The following is a 15,340-nucleotide window of genomic DNA, read 5'->3' as shown; positions in this document are numbered from 1 at the left end:
CCTTATTCTTTTAATCCTTGTTAATCTGAGACCACCCTCTCTGTCCACTAACTGAGACACTACAATTTTAATTGTTCAATAAGCTGACATAAAGGATTAATTTATGGTGGAAGCTGGTTTATATTATGTTGGCCCATTGTGGGATAGCGTTGACACTGACAGTCTGTTTTAATTGAGATAATGAATGCTCTATGGTTCTTCATTACTATTGGTTATTGGTGCATAATTGCATTTCACCTCAGCCAATTAGTTGATTGAGCTATTCTTCTGTCAGTGTGTGTGAGAGACATGAGTAAGAAGAAAAGAGGAGAGACAAAACAGAGAGAGTACAAACAAGAAAAGACAGATGAATAAACAGACCAAATGATATTTTGACTGAGACAAAACAAGAATGGATGGACAGACAGAGAAAGCATAGTAAACTGAGCGGAAGACAAATAGAGAGGCCAAAAGAGAGTGGCGTACTTTCATTTGAATAAGATGCCGAAATTGATTTTCCAACTTAATTTAATTGTGGTGAACAGTCCGGATGAATCTATTAAAGTTGTTCTGCATCGACCTCAGCCTCGCCTGATTGATACCGCAGAGGAAGAGCAAAACTACAACAATCCTGTCTCGTTTTCAACGCTCGGCGAATGAGCACCTGTCTGCATGCGGAAGACAAGAATTACAGGTGCTTTCTACCAGTGTCGCTATGAGTTGTGAATGGGTAAAGCAAAGGCGGGCAGGGATAGAAATGTAACCGTATTTTTATCGTGTGAATTTATGCAGGACAGTTTGATTGAATAGAGATCCAAACACAGTTGGACATTTAATCACTTTCATCGGTTCATCTTTCTTTTTGGTGGCTCACATTACTGATTTGTTATGATGAATTTATTTTCGGTGTCCCTTCATAGAGGAATTCAGATGCCAGGGTTGGCTCCAGTACAGCACCGTTAGAGCTGTTGTGGATTTAGGTTTGTGCTCAAACACACCTCAGTGAGACAGATGCTCTCTGAGTCAACAAACTATGAGCATGATGTTGGCAATATTAGCTCCAAACCATCCAGCTCATACTCCTCAGAAAACCTTCTCAGATGACACATGCACATCAACACACCTAAAAACTAACCTCACTTGAGCCGATTATGTCAACTTATTGATGTCATTTAACTCCTTTAATGTCCTCGAAAGTCATGCAAACATAATGCTGTGTTGCTTACCTCGTAGGTTGCGTATGAAGTCCTCCAACATCATCTTGCGGTCGGGCTTGATGTTTGGACTGTACATGTCGGTGTTGAGCAGAATGATGGCGAAGGCCAGGATGAAGATGGTGTCTGGGTTGTGAAACTGCTGCACCACGTCGGGGTTACACATGCAGTAGCGCTGACTGATGGTGTAAAAGAGTGGGAAAAACAAAGGTAGAGGGCAAAGAAGGTGGAAAGGAGAGGGGTGAATGCGTGTAGTAATATATGTGGGTCATGATAGAGGACACAAAGATGGAGGAGTGACAGAAAGGAAGGAACAGAAAGATAGGATGTTAAATAGAATAAGTGAGGCCAGTTATAAGGGATGATGAATACAGAGGGAGAGATACATTAGAAATATATAAGGGACAGGAATAAGAGGACAGTTAGGAAGAGATAAGATGGGAGAAAAGACATAACACGTTATCCTCAGACACTAAAAGCATCCTTCAACACAGTACATGCTCATAAATGCCTTGACACAAGCTGAGCATGAGAGTGTCGCACAGAAATAAGAGTTATGGCTTTAATTTTGCTTGAGGCTTCATCTGAGGCTGTTGTTGCCTCTTAGCAACAAGACAACTCACGGTGGGTGTTCTGCTAAAGCGGTGTGTCTCTGTATAAACACATTTCAATCAGGAGAGACTCCGTTGCAGATATGCAAACATTTATTAATAGATATAACCAAGTAAGTACAAACATAATTATTTGGAGATTAGACTCCATTGTAAAGGGGTATCTATAAAAATCTAATGTTTAGGAAAAGCAAACACATCCCCCAATGGAATCTAGACACTGGTGGTGGTGAGAAAAATCCGAAGACGTAAAAACGAGCCGTCAGCCGGGAGAAGACCGAGAACACCGTCGAAAATGCCTGGAGGTAGAAGGGGAGGAGGCGGGTTACACTCTCGTCTGAAAATACAACTGACAGAAGCAGGAGAGAGAACAGATTTAAAACATGGTAGTATGCTGTGATTGGTTAGAACAAGTGCCCGATTCTAATTGGTATACAGAACCGTAACACCCACTGCCCAGCTGATCAGTTAAAGAGAAGAGAGACAACGTAATAGAGTCTCCCTGACAGAATTTACGCTGAGCTACATTAGTCCCACTGGATTGGATGGTTACATGGATTATGCTTTACCCAAGATAATGCCAAACACAGACAAATGCACCCACACACCCCTTAGTTTTTTGTGTGAGTCCACTGAGCCGTGTTTAAACATTCACCAACATTTATGGGCCTGGTTGCTGGATTTATTGTGTCGAAGAGAAGAAATATGAAGTTTGAACTATAAATGATCTTTACCTAGGCACTTTTCTGAAAAAGAATGCGACCAGGGGCAAGGCTCAGTTTGATGAAAGTCCCAAAAACACCCAAAATAGGTGGAGAATGAAAATAGCTCGGCGTCATGTGGTTATGGAAACCACAAATCTAACAGATACATTGGGTGTTGGCATATGTGTGTGTGTGTGTGTGTGTGTGTGTGTGTGTGTGTGTGTGTGTGTGTGTGTGTGTGTTAGGAAAAGAAGTGCCGAGAGGAGAGAGATAAATTGTTTCTCTGTGAAGTGCATGGACACTTCCTGTTATAGGGGATGAATAATACAATAATACAACGTCTATTGTGTGTGAGTAATCAGAGAGAGCAATATACAGAGTAAAGTGAGAATGAGAAGGTGTGTGTGTGGACCCTGTGGGCTCGGTGTTGGAGTGCATATACTGTAATTGTTACTTTAATCAGTCATCATTTCCACATCGGGGCTGTGGCACTGTTTTGCAGACTCACTGAGCCGCATGATTGGAATCTAATGTCTCTGTGGGATTGAGTGAAGAGTAGAAACACATATTAGTATGCATACAGTGGGTTCATACCTTGTCACAAACACCGTTTTTAATGTGCCTTCCAACACTGCTTAAGCGTCGCAAGGTTATCAAAAGGGAAAAACAAAGCTTGTGTTTCTGTCTCAATAAGGGCGTAATTTTTGTCCCTACCTCACTTTTATAGTTTCAGTTTTAATTCAGAGATCACTGAACCGTGTCCTCCAACTGTCCAAACAACAAAATCTGGATGGGACAAGCTCTGAGTTGATCAAAATGTTAAACTACTCATGTGAGTCAGTTATTACAGTGCGCTCACAGAATTTAAGCTTTACAAACAGTAGAGAATGATTTGATTTTGATTATGTTTTGCCCCAGATTTATAAGCTGCCCTTCCTTATTGGTGGAGGTTGTTGGGGCTGTATGCAGCTTGTGCAGACACAACTCAGGGAAAAAGTCCCCCAAATACTATGCATTTTCGGTCAAAAAAAGAAACAAAACAAAATAATTTAGCTGGTTTGATTTGCAGATAATTGTTTTAAAAAGATGATAAACTGATCATCAATCAAAGATAATGAAGTAAAAGAGAGTGCTATTTTTAGTAGAAATAAAATAATATTTTTTTGAGTTGACATAAGGACATTTTAATTATTTAGTTTTTATGTAACATAATAATATTGGGTTAGTGCATTATAATGCAGCGAGTTACTGTATGTGGCTCTTTTTTTTGTATACTTACACTATTATGGAAAGCTTGATAACCAATTTAACCATAAATTATTTGCTAGATGAATATCTATATACAGTAAATAAAAAAAACATTTATATTACTTATGCTTGTGTTTTTTTTATATATTTAAGAGCCTTTGATTTAATTGTATCCCCCCCACCCTAAGCAGCAGTGCTTTTGTGTGTGTTTGTGGCGTCTCTCATACAGTATTTATTTTAGCCTTCACACAGATGCTTATTCACATCTCAGTGTCTGAAAACTGTGACTCCACAGCAAACAGCAATTTTGCCCTAGTCTGTAAATCCTGATATACTGTAGCACTTTGCAGTGAAAACATCAATTATGCTGCTTTCTATCAAAGTGTGTTCTTACTCTGCACAGAAATACATGGAAAAATGACGAAACAAAAAAACAAAAATGAGGGGGTAAAACGGCACATGATGCTCTCAGGGCTCAGCGAGTGGTTTTGGCAGTCTTCAAATTTGGCATTTGCTGCCGTCTTCCAAACCAATTTCGCTTTTGTTACAGATCGCTAAAGATGGTGTAATCCAACAGTCATTATGTTCTCTGTGAGGATGGATTTTGGTGCAAGATTATACAAGTTGCATGATCTTTACAGTATCTAACCATAACGGAAAATACAGCAATTGTATGTGACTGCAGCATGAGTAAATAAGGATGTCTGGATGCTACACTGTGATGCAGATATGAAAATATAATCTGAATATATCGGCAGCATTGGGAGCCGGCTCAAATTTTCTCATTCATTAGCACACTGACGCAGCAGATACTGAGGCTGCTGGCTGCATTTCACTTTTCCCCTCTCGCTTTTTCACTGCTGCTTCAAATCCCCTTCACTTACTTTGGAGATTTCTCTCTCTTTCCGTGTGTGTGTGTGTGTGTGTGTGTGTGTGTGTGTGTGTGTGTGTGTTATATCAAAGCCCAGGAGCAGGGGAGGCAGGCACAGAGAGGCAGTGGCGGTTACGCAACGCTGGTTATTTATAAACCTTCTCTCTCTCCTTTTCTCCCCTTCCTTCCGTCCTTCCTTCCTTTTCCCAGTTTGTGCCTCCTTACCCCCATCATCCTCCCCCTCTCTCTTTCTCCTGATAACACGCAGAGCCAGCCTCATGTCCAAACATTACCAGTGCCAACCTCTCTGCACACTGCCTATGACAATGCCGCCGTTTTTCTCTTCATTGGGCACCTCGACAACTGTGACAGGTGGTTGTTAATCCAGAGGGGCTACGGCACACAGTTAGCATTAACACACAGAACCACAGCTGTGCCGCAAATTGTCTCCTTGTCGCAAATTGTGGCTAGAAATGACATGCTCCCTGGCTCTTCAGATGGGCCCTGCATTGTCAATATTTTTTTGTAGCCAAGCAGAAGGGAAAGAAGAAAGCGTGTGTTTATTGAGGCAGTATGAGTCGACTGCTGAGAGATACTCTCATACATTTGTTATCAAGATTCATGTGTATTTATGTTCACATGTGCAGGTCTTTATTACTCCTTGATAATAGTGTGTTTTATTATTATTATTATTATTTTTGTCTGATTAAATCTAGTCATACTAGCTTTTTTTATGTTCCCTCTTTGCGTTTCTGTCCGGCTCCTTGAAACAAACAGAAGCCTGATCTCATGAATTACAAATTCACATCTGTACCTCTCAGCACGGCTTCAAAACCTGATGTTGGCATATTTCATGATCAAAAAAACGTTTGAATTGCATCTTAAAGCCCTGCAAGACAAGTTTGGCTCAGCGGTAATGCTTGAGGGACATAATTTAATTACACTTTTTACATCCGATGAAATAACACACCCAAATTTACATTATAGTAGAAAGTAAATGACACCAGTAGGACAAATGAGGGTTACTTTGCATAACCCACAAGATAATAAATATTCATATCCGACTCCTTTAAAGCAACTATTCTCTCTCTGCAAAACAATGTTTCTGAGTAATAATAAATTTTTGACACATGGTCAAATCCGTGGTTCTTGCATGTCTGACTGACCACTCGCCTGTCGGGAGACATATACAATTTGCGATGATGGACAGTGGCAGATATACCCCTCTAAATTATTAGTAATTGATGAATTCATGAAAGTGAAGCGGGTTTGCTTACTGTGGCTAGCAAGCTAGTTAGCTGGACATGCTAACATTTGCAGCAGGGCTGTAGTACTTGAGTCCGGACTCGAGGCGCTTTTCTGTTGTCTTGGACTCGCCTTATACTCGTTGGTATTGGGACTCGGACTTGTCTCGGACTCGGCCATTGGACTCGCCAAATATTCTAGTTGGTCTTGACCGAGTCCGGAACTATAGGCTTTTGTTCTAAAGTAACTTCATCCTTCGAAACAAAACCACTGATGAAGCGGGCTTGTTCAGAAAACAGGTATTGTAGAACAGGGGTTGAGATTGTTCGCCTGGTATATGCCTGGCTACATCATATACCTCAATCATCAGGTATCAATCATTTTCATTTTGGCCACAGACACAATGTCTTTGTACTATGAATTCTTCAGGACAAGTAATAAGTTCAAGAAAGGGAACATTTTCATTTTAAAGTAAATAATATGGCCTAATTTGATCCTGTAGTGTGTTACTCTGCACTTTACTATTATTACAAATAATAAAGCAAAATTATCATCTTAAAATAGAAGATATACTGTCTCTCACATCTCACAAATTATAAACAAACAGGTAGGTAAGTGGTCGTTTTTTCTGTTGGTATTGACTGTCTCTCATTTGGACTCAGTCTTGACTTGGACTCAAACTTTTTTAGGACTCGGTTGATTTGGACTTGAACCTCTTTGGACTCGTCTCGACTAGTCCTGGTCTTGGACTTGTCATGGACTCGACAAAGGTGGACTCGACTATAGCCCTGGTATACACGACCATTCCAACCTTTTTGAATGCATGTATCATTCATACTAAAGCCCGGTTAGTGTTGAATACCAAAACAAAAACATACCCAAATTTATTTTTTTGCAGCTGTAAGAATGGCAGCTAATGTGCTCCTCTTGTAATACCAGTGAGAATACTGCAAGATAAACCCAGACAGCAGCTACCGCTTTTAGAATTACCTGAAGGCCTCGATAAGACGTTCCACCTTCTGGGCTTCTCCCTGGACACGAATGTGGGCCTGAAACTTCCTCAGCGCTTCGTCCAGCTCCATGCCTGAGAAGTCCATCTCATCCACCACACAACTGTTGAGCACAGTGAGGAATGGATGTGATATGGAAAGAGCAAGCGCAGTGGAAAGAATGACACAGGAAAAAGAAAATATATTAAAATGCATAGCAATATATCAACATGATGGCTCCGGCTGCCCCTTCGCTGGTGGCATGGGTGGATCTGTGGATGAATACCTAAGATAAAAGTCCACTCGCCTGCTTCCAAGTCATAGCACCACTCTGCTTACTGCAGGTATTAGCCACGCACGGACACAAGGGATGAGACTGGGCCCGGCTATCTTTTCCGTGCCACAGCTGCCAAGACTCACACACACACACACACACATGCACATGTACGCATGCAATCCCTCAGAGGAGAAAATTATTACCTGACAACCCCAGCTTAATGTCTTTAATTAAAAAAGGCAAAATATCCTGTCCCAGTGAGGTCAGGGAGATAAATACAACGTGGGCAATTTGGAGGTGAAATGAGGTTTTGAAGTGAAGGGTGACTTTGAAAACGAGTTGGAAGGTTTTAAAGTTTTCCTCGCTTTGATATGAGGTGTTCTGTCAAAGTACAAAGTGGAATGATAATCGAACTATGAAATTAAAGTCTTTATACACCCAGATCGGCTTTCATGTGGTATTCCAAACCTATCCACACTAGTTTAAGATAAGCTTTGCCACTGTTGATATCTGCCCATTCATGGTTATGGAAAGCCTACTGCTTCTGCTTTTGTTGACCACTGGGGAACACACACACACACACACACACACACACACACACACACACACACACACACACACACACAAAGATGGATTACTATGAACAAATCGAGTTAATGAGGTGAGTACTTGACTGTGACACATGCTGCTCCAGCAGAAAAGAGTCAGATAGCTGAGTCTACAATACTGCCTGACACAACGTGTTTTACAACATGATACACAAAACCAACTCACAATACAATTACCATGAACTGTATACCATATCATTTAGCACTAGCACTACCACCACTAGTATTACAAGAACACCTAGCAGTCCTCCTCTAATACATTATATATAATAATATAATATAGTCTGATATATTTCGCATATGTCTACTAATAAAGCTCAGCGCAAATTCTTTCAGGAAGACGTCAAATAACCCAATCACTACTCTTTCTTCTGTTTAGAGGCATCACTTTAGTGTAATCAGACTTGGATATCTGCAAATGAAGTCTCTCCTGATTGAATTACTATGACCGTCACTACTGTACCTACCACCTCTCCTACTACAGCTACTACTACTGTACTACTCTTACTACTATTCCAGTCACCATAACAACTATTATTGCTTACTATTACTTGTCCTATGTATATTATTCCTACCAATACTTGAACTAACCAACACTCAAACTACTACTTGACCCACAGTAAGTCTACTACTATGTCTACCATTACAGCTATACTACTACCACAGCTACAATTACTACAGTTGTTACTACTTGTCCCATGTGTACAGCTAATGGTGCGTTCCATTTGTACTCGAAAGTCGGATTTTCCAAGGTCAAAGTCGGAAACGCCCCCTGACCTCGGATTTACGAGCTTGGAACTTGGACAACCTTGCAGTACCCCAAATTCAAAATCCAACAAAGCTGTAGTAACATACAATTATTAGCACTTCTGTCTCATTTGTGTCTCACTAAATCAGTCCTACACACAGTCCTGTCCAATTTCTTTCCGTGGACTTGTTGATCAATTGGTATTGCTAACAATGGCTAACCTGGCTAGACCCTACCCCACAATGAAATATCGGACTTGTAAATGGAACGCATTCATCTCAGGTGTGACGTCATTCCCAGCTCCGGCTTCCGAGGTAAATGGAACGCACTATAATACTACAACTCCAGTCACTTATACTATAACTAACTATAACTACTACTGCTGCAGCTCCTACTGCAGCAAAACCTACTCTTACAGTGTATTATAACTATTAATAAAGTACTACATATATATATATATATCCTATCTACTTTGAGATGTCTTCAGCTAGTAATGTACTAGTAAGTAAGTAAGTACATAAACTTTATCTATAAAGCACTTTTCAAAACCATGGTTACAAGGTGCTGTACAGTGCAACATTAATACACAGTTAAAATGGAAGGTAACAATAATGAAAACAACAGAATAAAAGGCAAACGGAGGGCAAACACTCAAACAATAGAAACCATGTAGGAGGCACAGCACACATTAAGTTTGAGTTTTTAACAGCTTCTTAAAACCATCGATTGACTGGATTTTTTTATAACTAGGTGAAGACTGTTCCAGAGGGTGGGAGCCGCCACTGCGAAGACACGGCCACCTGTGGTTTTAGGCCTACTGCAGGCCTGTAGATTTCGGGACAGCCAGAAGACCTTGGTCAGCAGATCTCAGTGATCTCACCGAGTGCAGGGAACCTACTAGTAGTAGTCTAAAACTATTCAGAGTTGATAATTACTTCTGTGGTTGTCAGTGCTACTGTTACCATCAATATTATTACTACTCCTTCATATTTTACTACAGGTTACAGGCACCACCCTGACTATAACTGCCATTAGTACAGTATACTGGATGCTGCTACTTCTAACACATATATTATTACAACTATCCATTGGTTATCTATACCTAATTATCCTGTGTAGGGTTGTGTGTAGCTGCAGCCTACCCCAGTATACCAGCCTACATTAGGTGAGAGGCTAGGGACACCCTGGACACTATCACTAACAACCATTCATACTCACTTTAATACCTACACCTGCATTGGTGGGAGGAAACCAGAATAACCACAGGAAACATATACATAACATGCACAAAAAGGCCTGATCAACTCCCTTGACTGTCGAGCCTCTCTCATCGCTCTCTTCATGACTCACTTCCTTGCTCCACCACCTCTCTCTCCCTTCTTCCCCGGCTGTCACTCCTTGTTTATGTAATGTCAGATGAGATGCTCTCTTGCCCAAGTACATCAGCCCTCTCCTCCCCCCTCCTATCTCCTTACCATACACACTCGAACATAATAACACAAGCGCACTGGCGAAGACACATGTACATATACGCATTACTGTTATCAAGCATGCACTTGTAGATCTGTATACAGTACCTGGCAGGGGAGTAGACACATCTGTCTGCATAGCAAAGGCTTAAATTGTGTGTTTACAAAGCTGTGATGGCAGGCACACACACACACACACACACACACACACACACACACAGGCCAGATGGAACAATATTTTGAGCAGCCAATAGATGACAGTTTGAATACAGATCTCATTTTTCTGCTAAAAAAGTACAATACATTATCGGTAAATGAGTCCTCGGGGTGCCACTGTTTTTGGATCCCAAATCTTTAACCACAATTTGGCTTAATTGACTTGAGATGTTTTAACAACTGTTGTTAATGCTTGGAGAAATGTGAAGGGAATGAGGCACAATTAGCTTTATAAGTAGAAAAGGAAGATTCAGGAATACAGGAGACAACACAAACAAAACACTAATATATAGATACACATGCGCACACACACACACACACACACACACACACGCGCTCAGTAAATCAACATGAGTGATTTTCACATTAGACTGCAATCCCTCACTCGTTCCCCTATGACTACACTTTATCGAAAGTGCTCTCGCACACACTTTGCACTCTTCTATCATGTTCCTCTTCAACATCACTTCCACGCAGAGTGCGGTTGTATGACTGCTCTGTAGTAAAATGAGGACAATATGCATCTACAGTATACATCCCAATGTCATCTGCGTTGAAATATATCCATGCTGTGAATTGGAGTTTGAAGCCTTAAAAGCATAATCCTGTTAATGCAATGCATTTGGAGCCATGATGGTGTCTATTTAAGAAAATATGGATATTAGATGAGGACAGCCTGGGGTGAACAACTTGGTAGAGTGCTGTGTCATGTATGTCTGACCTTGAAAAGACTAAAAGTGTTATTGGTTTGATAACTTGGACAAAAGGGAGGCTAAAAGAAAGATCTGCGGTACGTCCTCTGGGTGATATGCTAATTTAGAGCTAACTGGTGAATGGGAGAATGTAATAGAATAAAAAAAACACACAAAGAATGAAAGGAAGTAAGGAATTTGTTCAAAGATGCAAATGAAGAAAGAAAAAGACCTCTGCAGCTTCAAAGCAAATACTGCCAATCAGGTTAATGACCTAGTTATGTGTGCACGTGAGTGTGTTGAGGTGTCCTCAAATTTATTTGATGATACAATAAGGAGGCATCTCTAAACCCATTGGGATGATCTGTTTTTTTTCTGTCCTTTTATTTTTATTCTGCTGTAAAGAACAAACTGTACTGCATGATGGCTCCACATAAAATAAAAGGAAGGTATTAAAATGGAAGTTGTTTGTTGGATCGTGACACATTTAGGTTTCAGGGAATCATTTGACCCCTAGATAGATTTGAAATATGTATAAAACCCTATGCACAGTTGGCTCAGGTATCAACACGACTGGCAACCACTATATTGTGACTAATAAAGATGAGGATTTTTCTGTTAACCCTGACCCCTGATCTCCCAGAAAATGGAGGGATTAGTTAGGAGAATCACCTCATGAGGAGCGGTAAATTATCCTAAAACGGTCTCTGGAAATAATATGTGCTACTCACTCTAGGACATCTCTGTTGAAGGGCTTCTTGCTGTTTCCGAGGAACTCTCCTATCATCTGTCGGCTCAAGCCTTTCCTCTGCAGCAGGAAGTGGGCAACGCCGATAGGTGTATCTGGGATGAAGCCTCGAGAGATCAGGAACTGAAGGCCCTTATCAGGGTTTCTGAAACAAACAAAACAGAATAATCGGACTGAATGAGTGAAAGGAAATATTGGCAGTGACATAGCAGTGTTTTGAAACTGCACAGATGCAATTTATGTCCTCTACTTCGGTGGTAGTAGTGTGACTGTGACAGATGATTTGCTCTTTAACATACTTAACCACACTTAGCAGCAGTAATCCACACCAACACTAAGTAGAGCTACATCCTTTATTTGTTCATTATTTATTTATTGTAATGATCTGTATGTTTGGTGCTCACTGTGCACACCTGCACGGTGTCGGTGGAGACTGCTGAAAGTGATAAAACACACAGGGCAGAAATCTCGTCTGTATTCATTCCCGCGCTGAATTACAACATTCATTAACAACTCAACACAGCTAAACTCAGAGGATACTGCCAGAATAATAATGGCTGATCTGGGATGCAGATTTAAATCCCTGCTTATATGCACAAAGACGTTCCCAAGAAGACTTTGTTGGAATGAAACAGGTCTACGATTAGATTTAGTTAAGGTTTGTGACTTTTGTTTGTATTTTTTCATTGATTTAATAAGAAATTCTTCACTGTTTCTCCAAGTTGTTTTTAACAGCATACCAAACTCAATATCATTTATTGGTTGCCTGGAAGATTGCATATCAACCTAAAAGAAAACGTGATGGCTTTGAAAACGTTCTCGCTTTGACTTCAAACTGCCTACATTATTGTTTCGAAGAATAAATAACAGTGTTTCTCTAACAAACAAAAAAATTGAATCATAAGCAATAAAAAACACGGTTGGGGTTTTGCTGCTTTAGCGTTACTTGCTTAGCCTGACAAGCCAGACCCACATCAAGATGTTGATCTGGGAACTCACCATTGGCAGGGCTCAATCCGAGGGGCAGGATAAACGGTTGTCTTTCAAATTCCCTCTGCACTCATAGCCAACCAGAGCAACGCTAGTTGATAGATTAAACTTTTGCCGTATCCGGTCGGCAAAACTCAGAACACATCTTCCTTTTTTAAGAATGACTTCAGCGCTTAACTCCAAGTCTTTTCGAAAGATGCGAAAGAACGCTGTTCGCCAGCAGCAGCAGCCATGTTCTTTGTTTTCAAGTAGCAGGGAAATTCACGCGGAACCGTTGCAACTCTGCCATCCTTATGTTAAGCCCGCCCACCGACTCTACACACGATGTGATTGGCCTGACCAGAATTTGGTTTTTCCAGCTCACAAGCCAATGGAGAGTTGCTAGACTGACCCTGGCTGCAAATTACATTTGCTGCCGCTAGGGTGTGTCTAGATTTCTAGGCTATTACTTGCTGGTATAAACAGTAGCTTGTGATGGCTAATATTAATATCAATATTAGCAGAATGTTAGCAGACTTTAAAAGGATATTCTGTGTAACTGACATCAATGAGTCTTGTGCTACAGTTGCACTTTATCTTAGCATTCGGAAATTGTCACTTGTGGCCACATTAGCTGCTGTTTAACAAAAGTATAGGCTCACTTTAAAGCAAGACTAGGTCATTTTTGAAATTCTATCTCTTATAAACCAAAAGTTGGTTTTATTCTTTTTGTTTTTGTTGTTCTTATAATTCATGAGGGGATGAGGGGGTTAGCTTGATGCATATCTGTTCACCAGCATAGTGAGGGCTAGACGAGGCGTTTAATTAAGCTAGCTAAGACATGCAAAACCATTGGCAGGATCATATAAGCGCACATTAGATCGCATGTGTCTACTGTATGTGTTAGTAGTCTATGTGAACATCTATTTGGCTGGACAATGAGGTGTACTTCCATGCTCATGCCTTCGGAAAATTGTGTAAAGATTCTAATGGTTTTCCATGAATCACTGTTTTTGAAAGTCATCTCCTCTCCTATGATCCTATCAGTTGCCTCACTGATAGTTTTCAGACTGCATGGCAGAGGTTACTTATGTGTGAACAAGGGAGTAATATCCTAACTATTTATAACCCTATTAGACACAGAGCATAGTTGCTCTAGGGAGGCTACCACATTATTGCCACAGCTCTCCCTCTCCAGTCTTTATACAGTGTTTAAACCATAGCCTTTACATAACTGAGCTGTGTGTGTGTGTGTGGTGTGTGTGGTGTGTGTGGTGTGTGTGTGTGTGTGTGTGTGTGTGTCACAGCTAATGGGTTTATAAGGCAAGGGCGGGACAGAGGAGAGGGGAGAGGGGGATAAAGAGCAGGATAGAAGGAGGAGTCTGGAAGAAAACCAGACAGAGCAGATGTGCTGGAATGGGAATGTGAGGACAGAGAGGGAGGACGATGAGTGCAGACTGGACTGCCTGAAAGCATCTGCTGCGACAGCCTCAGTGCACTCTCTGCTTCTGGCTCACCCTCTCAGCTGAAGATGATGTCTCGCCAAATGAATTTGGCAGAAATCACTCATTTGATGTTTGTCCAACAACAGATGGATCACACATGGTGATTATTATTCGTAATCAGTATTGGATGTAAAGGGGGTGTAGATACGGAAGGAAAGAGAGGAAATGATGCAGGAGTTACAAGATGGATAGATTCAGATGATTGGTGCAGAACGAGACTGTCCTCATCAGACAATCACAAGCATGGGTTGTTTGTTCAAATGCTGAAAACAACCGTTTACATTTTCACTGACATGGAACTCTTGTGATCACGCAGATGATTGTCCTTTCTCAGTAGCAAAGGTGGAAGTACTGTGATGTCGGCACAGTATACACTTTATTTTTAGAAGACAGGGTTGCCTTCAGTCAACGTTGGTTTGAAACCAACCTTAACCATCAAGTAGTTTTAGTTTTCCAATCTTGTCAAATGGGTCATTTTGGAGAACACGGACAAATGATCTCTTTTGTTGTGTACGTATGACGACTTGTGAGTGGAGCAGTTGATTAGGACAGAAAACTGGGTTCTTACAAGGATGAAGCGTAAAAAGGGAACAAGACTGCAACATACAGACACACAAACACCCAAAACAGGAGAGTGAATGCAAGAGACAGTGCCAAACAGGACCCAGATGTCATGCTGAAATGACAACTTTCCCCCTCGCACGTTTTCTTGCATCCCTCCTTGTTGCACAGGTACTTTTTTTCCATCTTGGAATGTCACCCTACCATAAATACATACAATACATTTGCGCATCACATTGATATCCACTTTTATTGGCCCTCTATTTTAGAGCTATTTCAGATGTGAACAGTGGCTGTACGTCAGAGCTGTGTTTTATGGCCTTTACAAGTGCTTAACTGTCAGCACTGCATGTTGCCTATTTCTCCAGATGCTCACATTCTGTTTCATTACTAACACGTGATAGATTGATGGCTGGTTAGCGCCCCTGTGCATTTTTCTGAGTGGTAACACGATTGTGTGGTGTGACTTTAAACCCTTCAAAACCCTGACCCATTGCACTAATGTGGACTCGCTGTTGCAAAGCGCTGCTCGTGTCCATTAAGTGTGCTTTTGCTGAAAAGGCAAGAATATAATGTTATGGCTGCTGTCCCTACCTTGGGTTTGCATTTTTTGGGGGATTTTAGCAGTGGTTTGCAACCTTATTCACACGTCATATTTATTCTTTATTCTTTTATTTATCTTGAAC

General features: G+C 40.9%; 1 protein-coding gene across 1 annotated transcript in view; it reads right to left on the bottom strand.

Moving 5' to 3' along the window:
* The window catches only part of iqsec3a (IQ motif and Sec7 domain ArfGEF 3a), a 49,857-nt gene that overhangs the window by 16,274 nt on the left and 18,243 nt on the right, over positions 1–15,340 (bottom strand). The window contains exons 3-5 of the mRNA XM_078243072.1: positions 11,603–11,764; positions 6,863–6,985; positions 1,206–1,372 (exon numbers count right to left, since the gene is read on the bottom strand). Coding sequence (XP_078099198.1) covers positions 1,206–1,372; positions 6,863–6,985; positions 11,603–11,764 — 452 coding nt within the window. The remainder of the gene's footprint in view (positions 1–1,205; positions 1,373–6,862; positions 6,986–11,602; positions 11,765–15,340) is intronic.

This window comes from Sander vitreus, chromosome 23 (assembly GCF_031162955.1).
Source record: "Sander vitreus isolate 19-12246 chromosome 23, sanVit1, whole genome shotgun sequence".
NCBI classification, from domain to species: domain Eukaryota; kingdom Metazoa; phylum Chordata; class Actinopteri; order Perciformes; family Percidae; genus Sander; species Sander vitreus.
The sequence above is the reverse complement of the archived record's forward strand: the minus strand, read 5'-3'. Positions and strand labels throughout refer to the sequence as shown.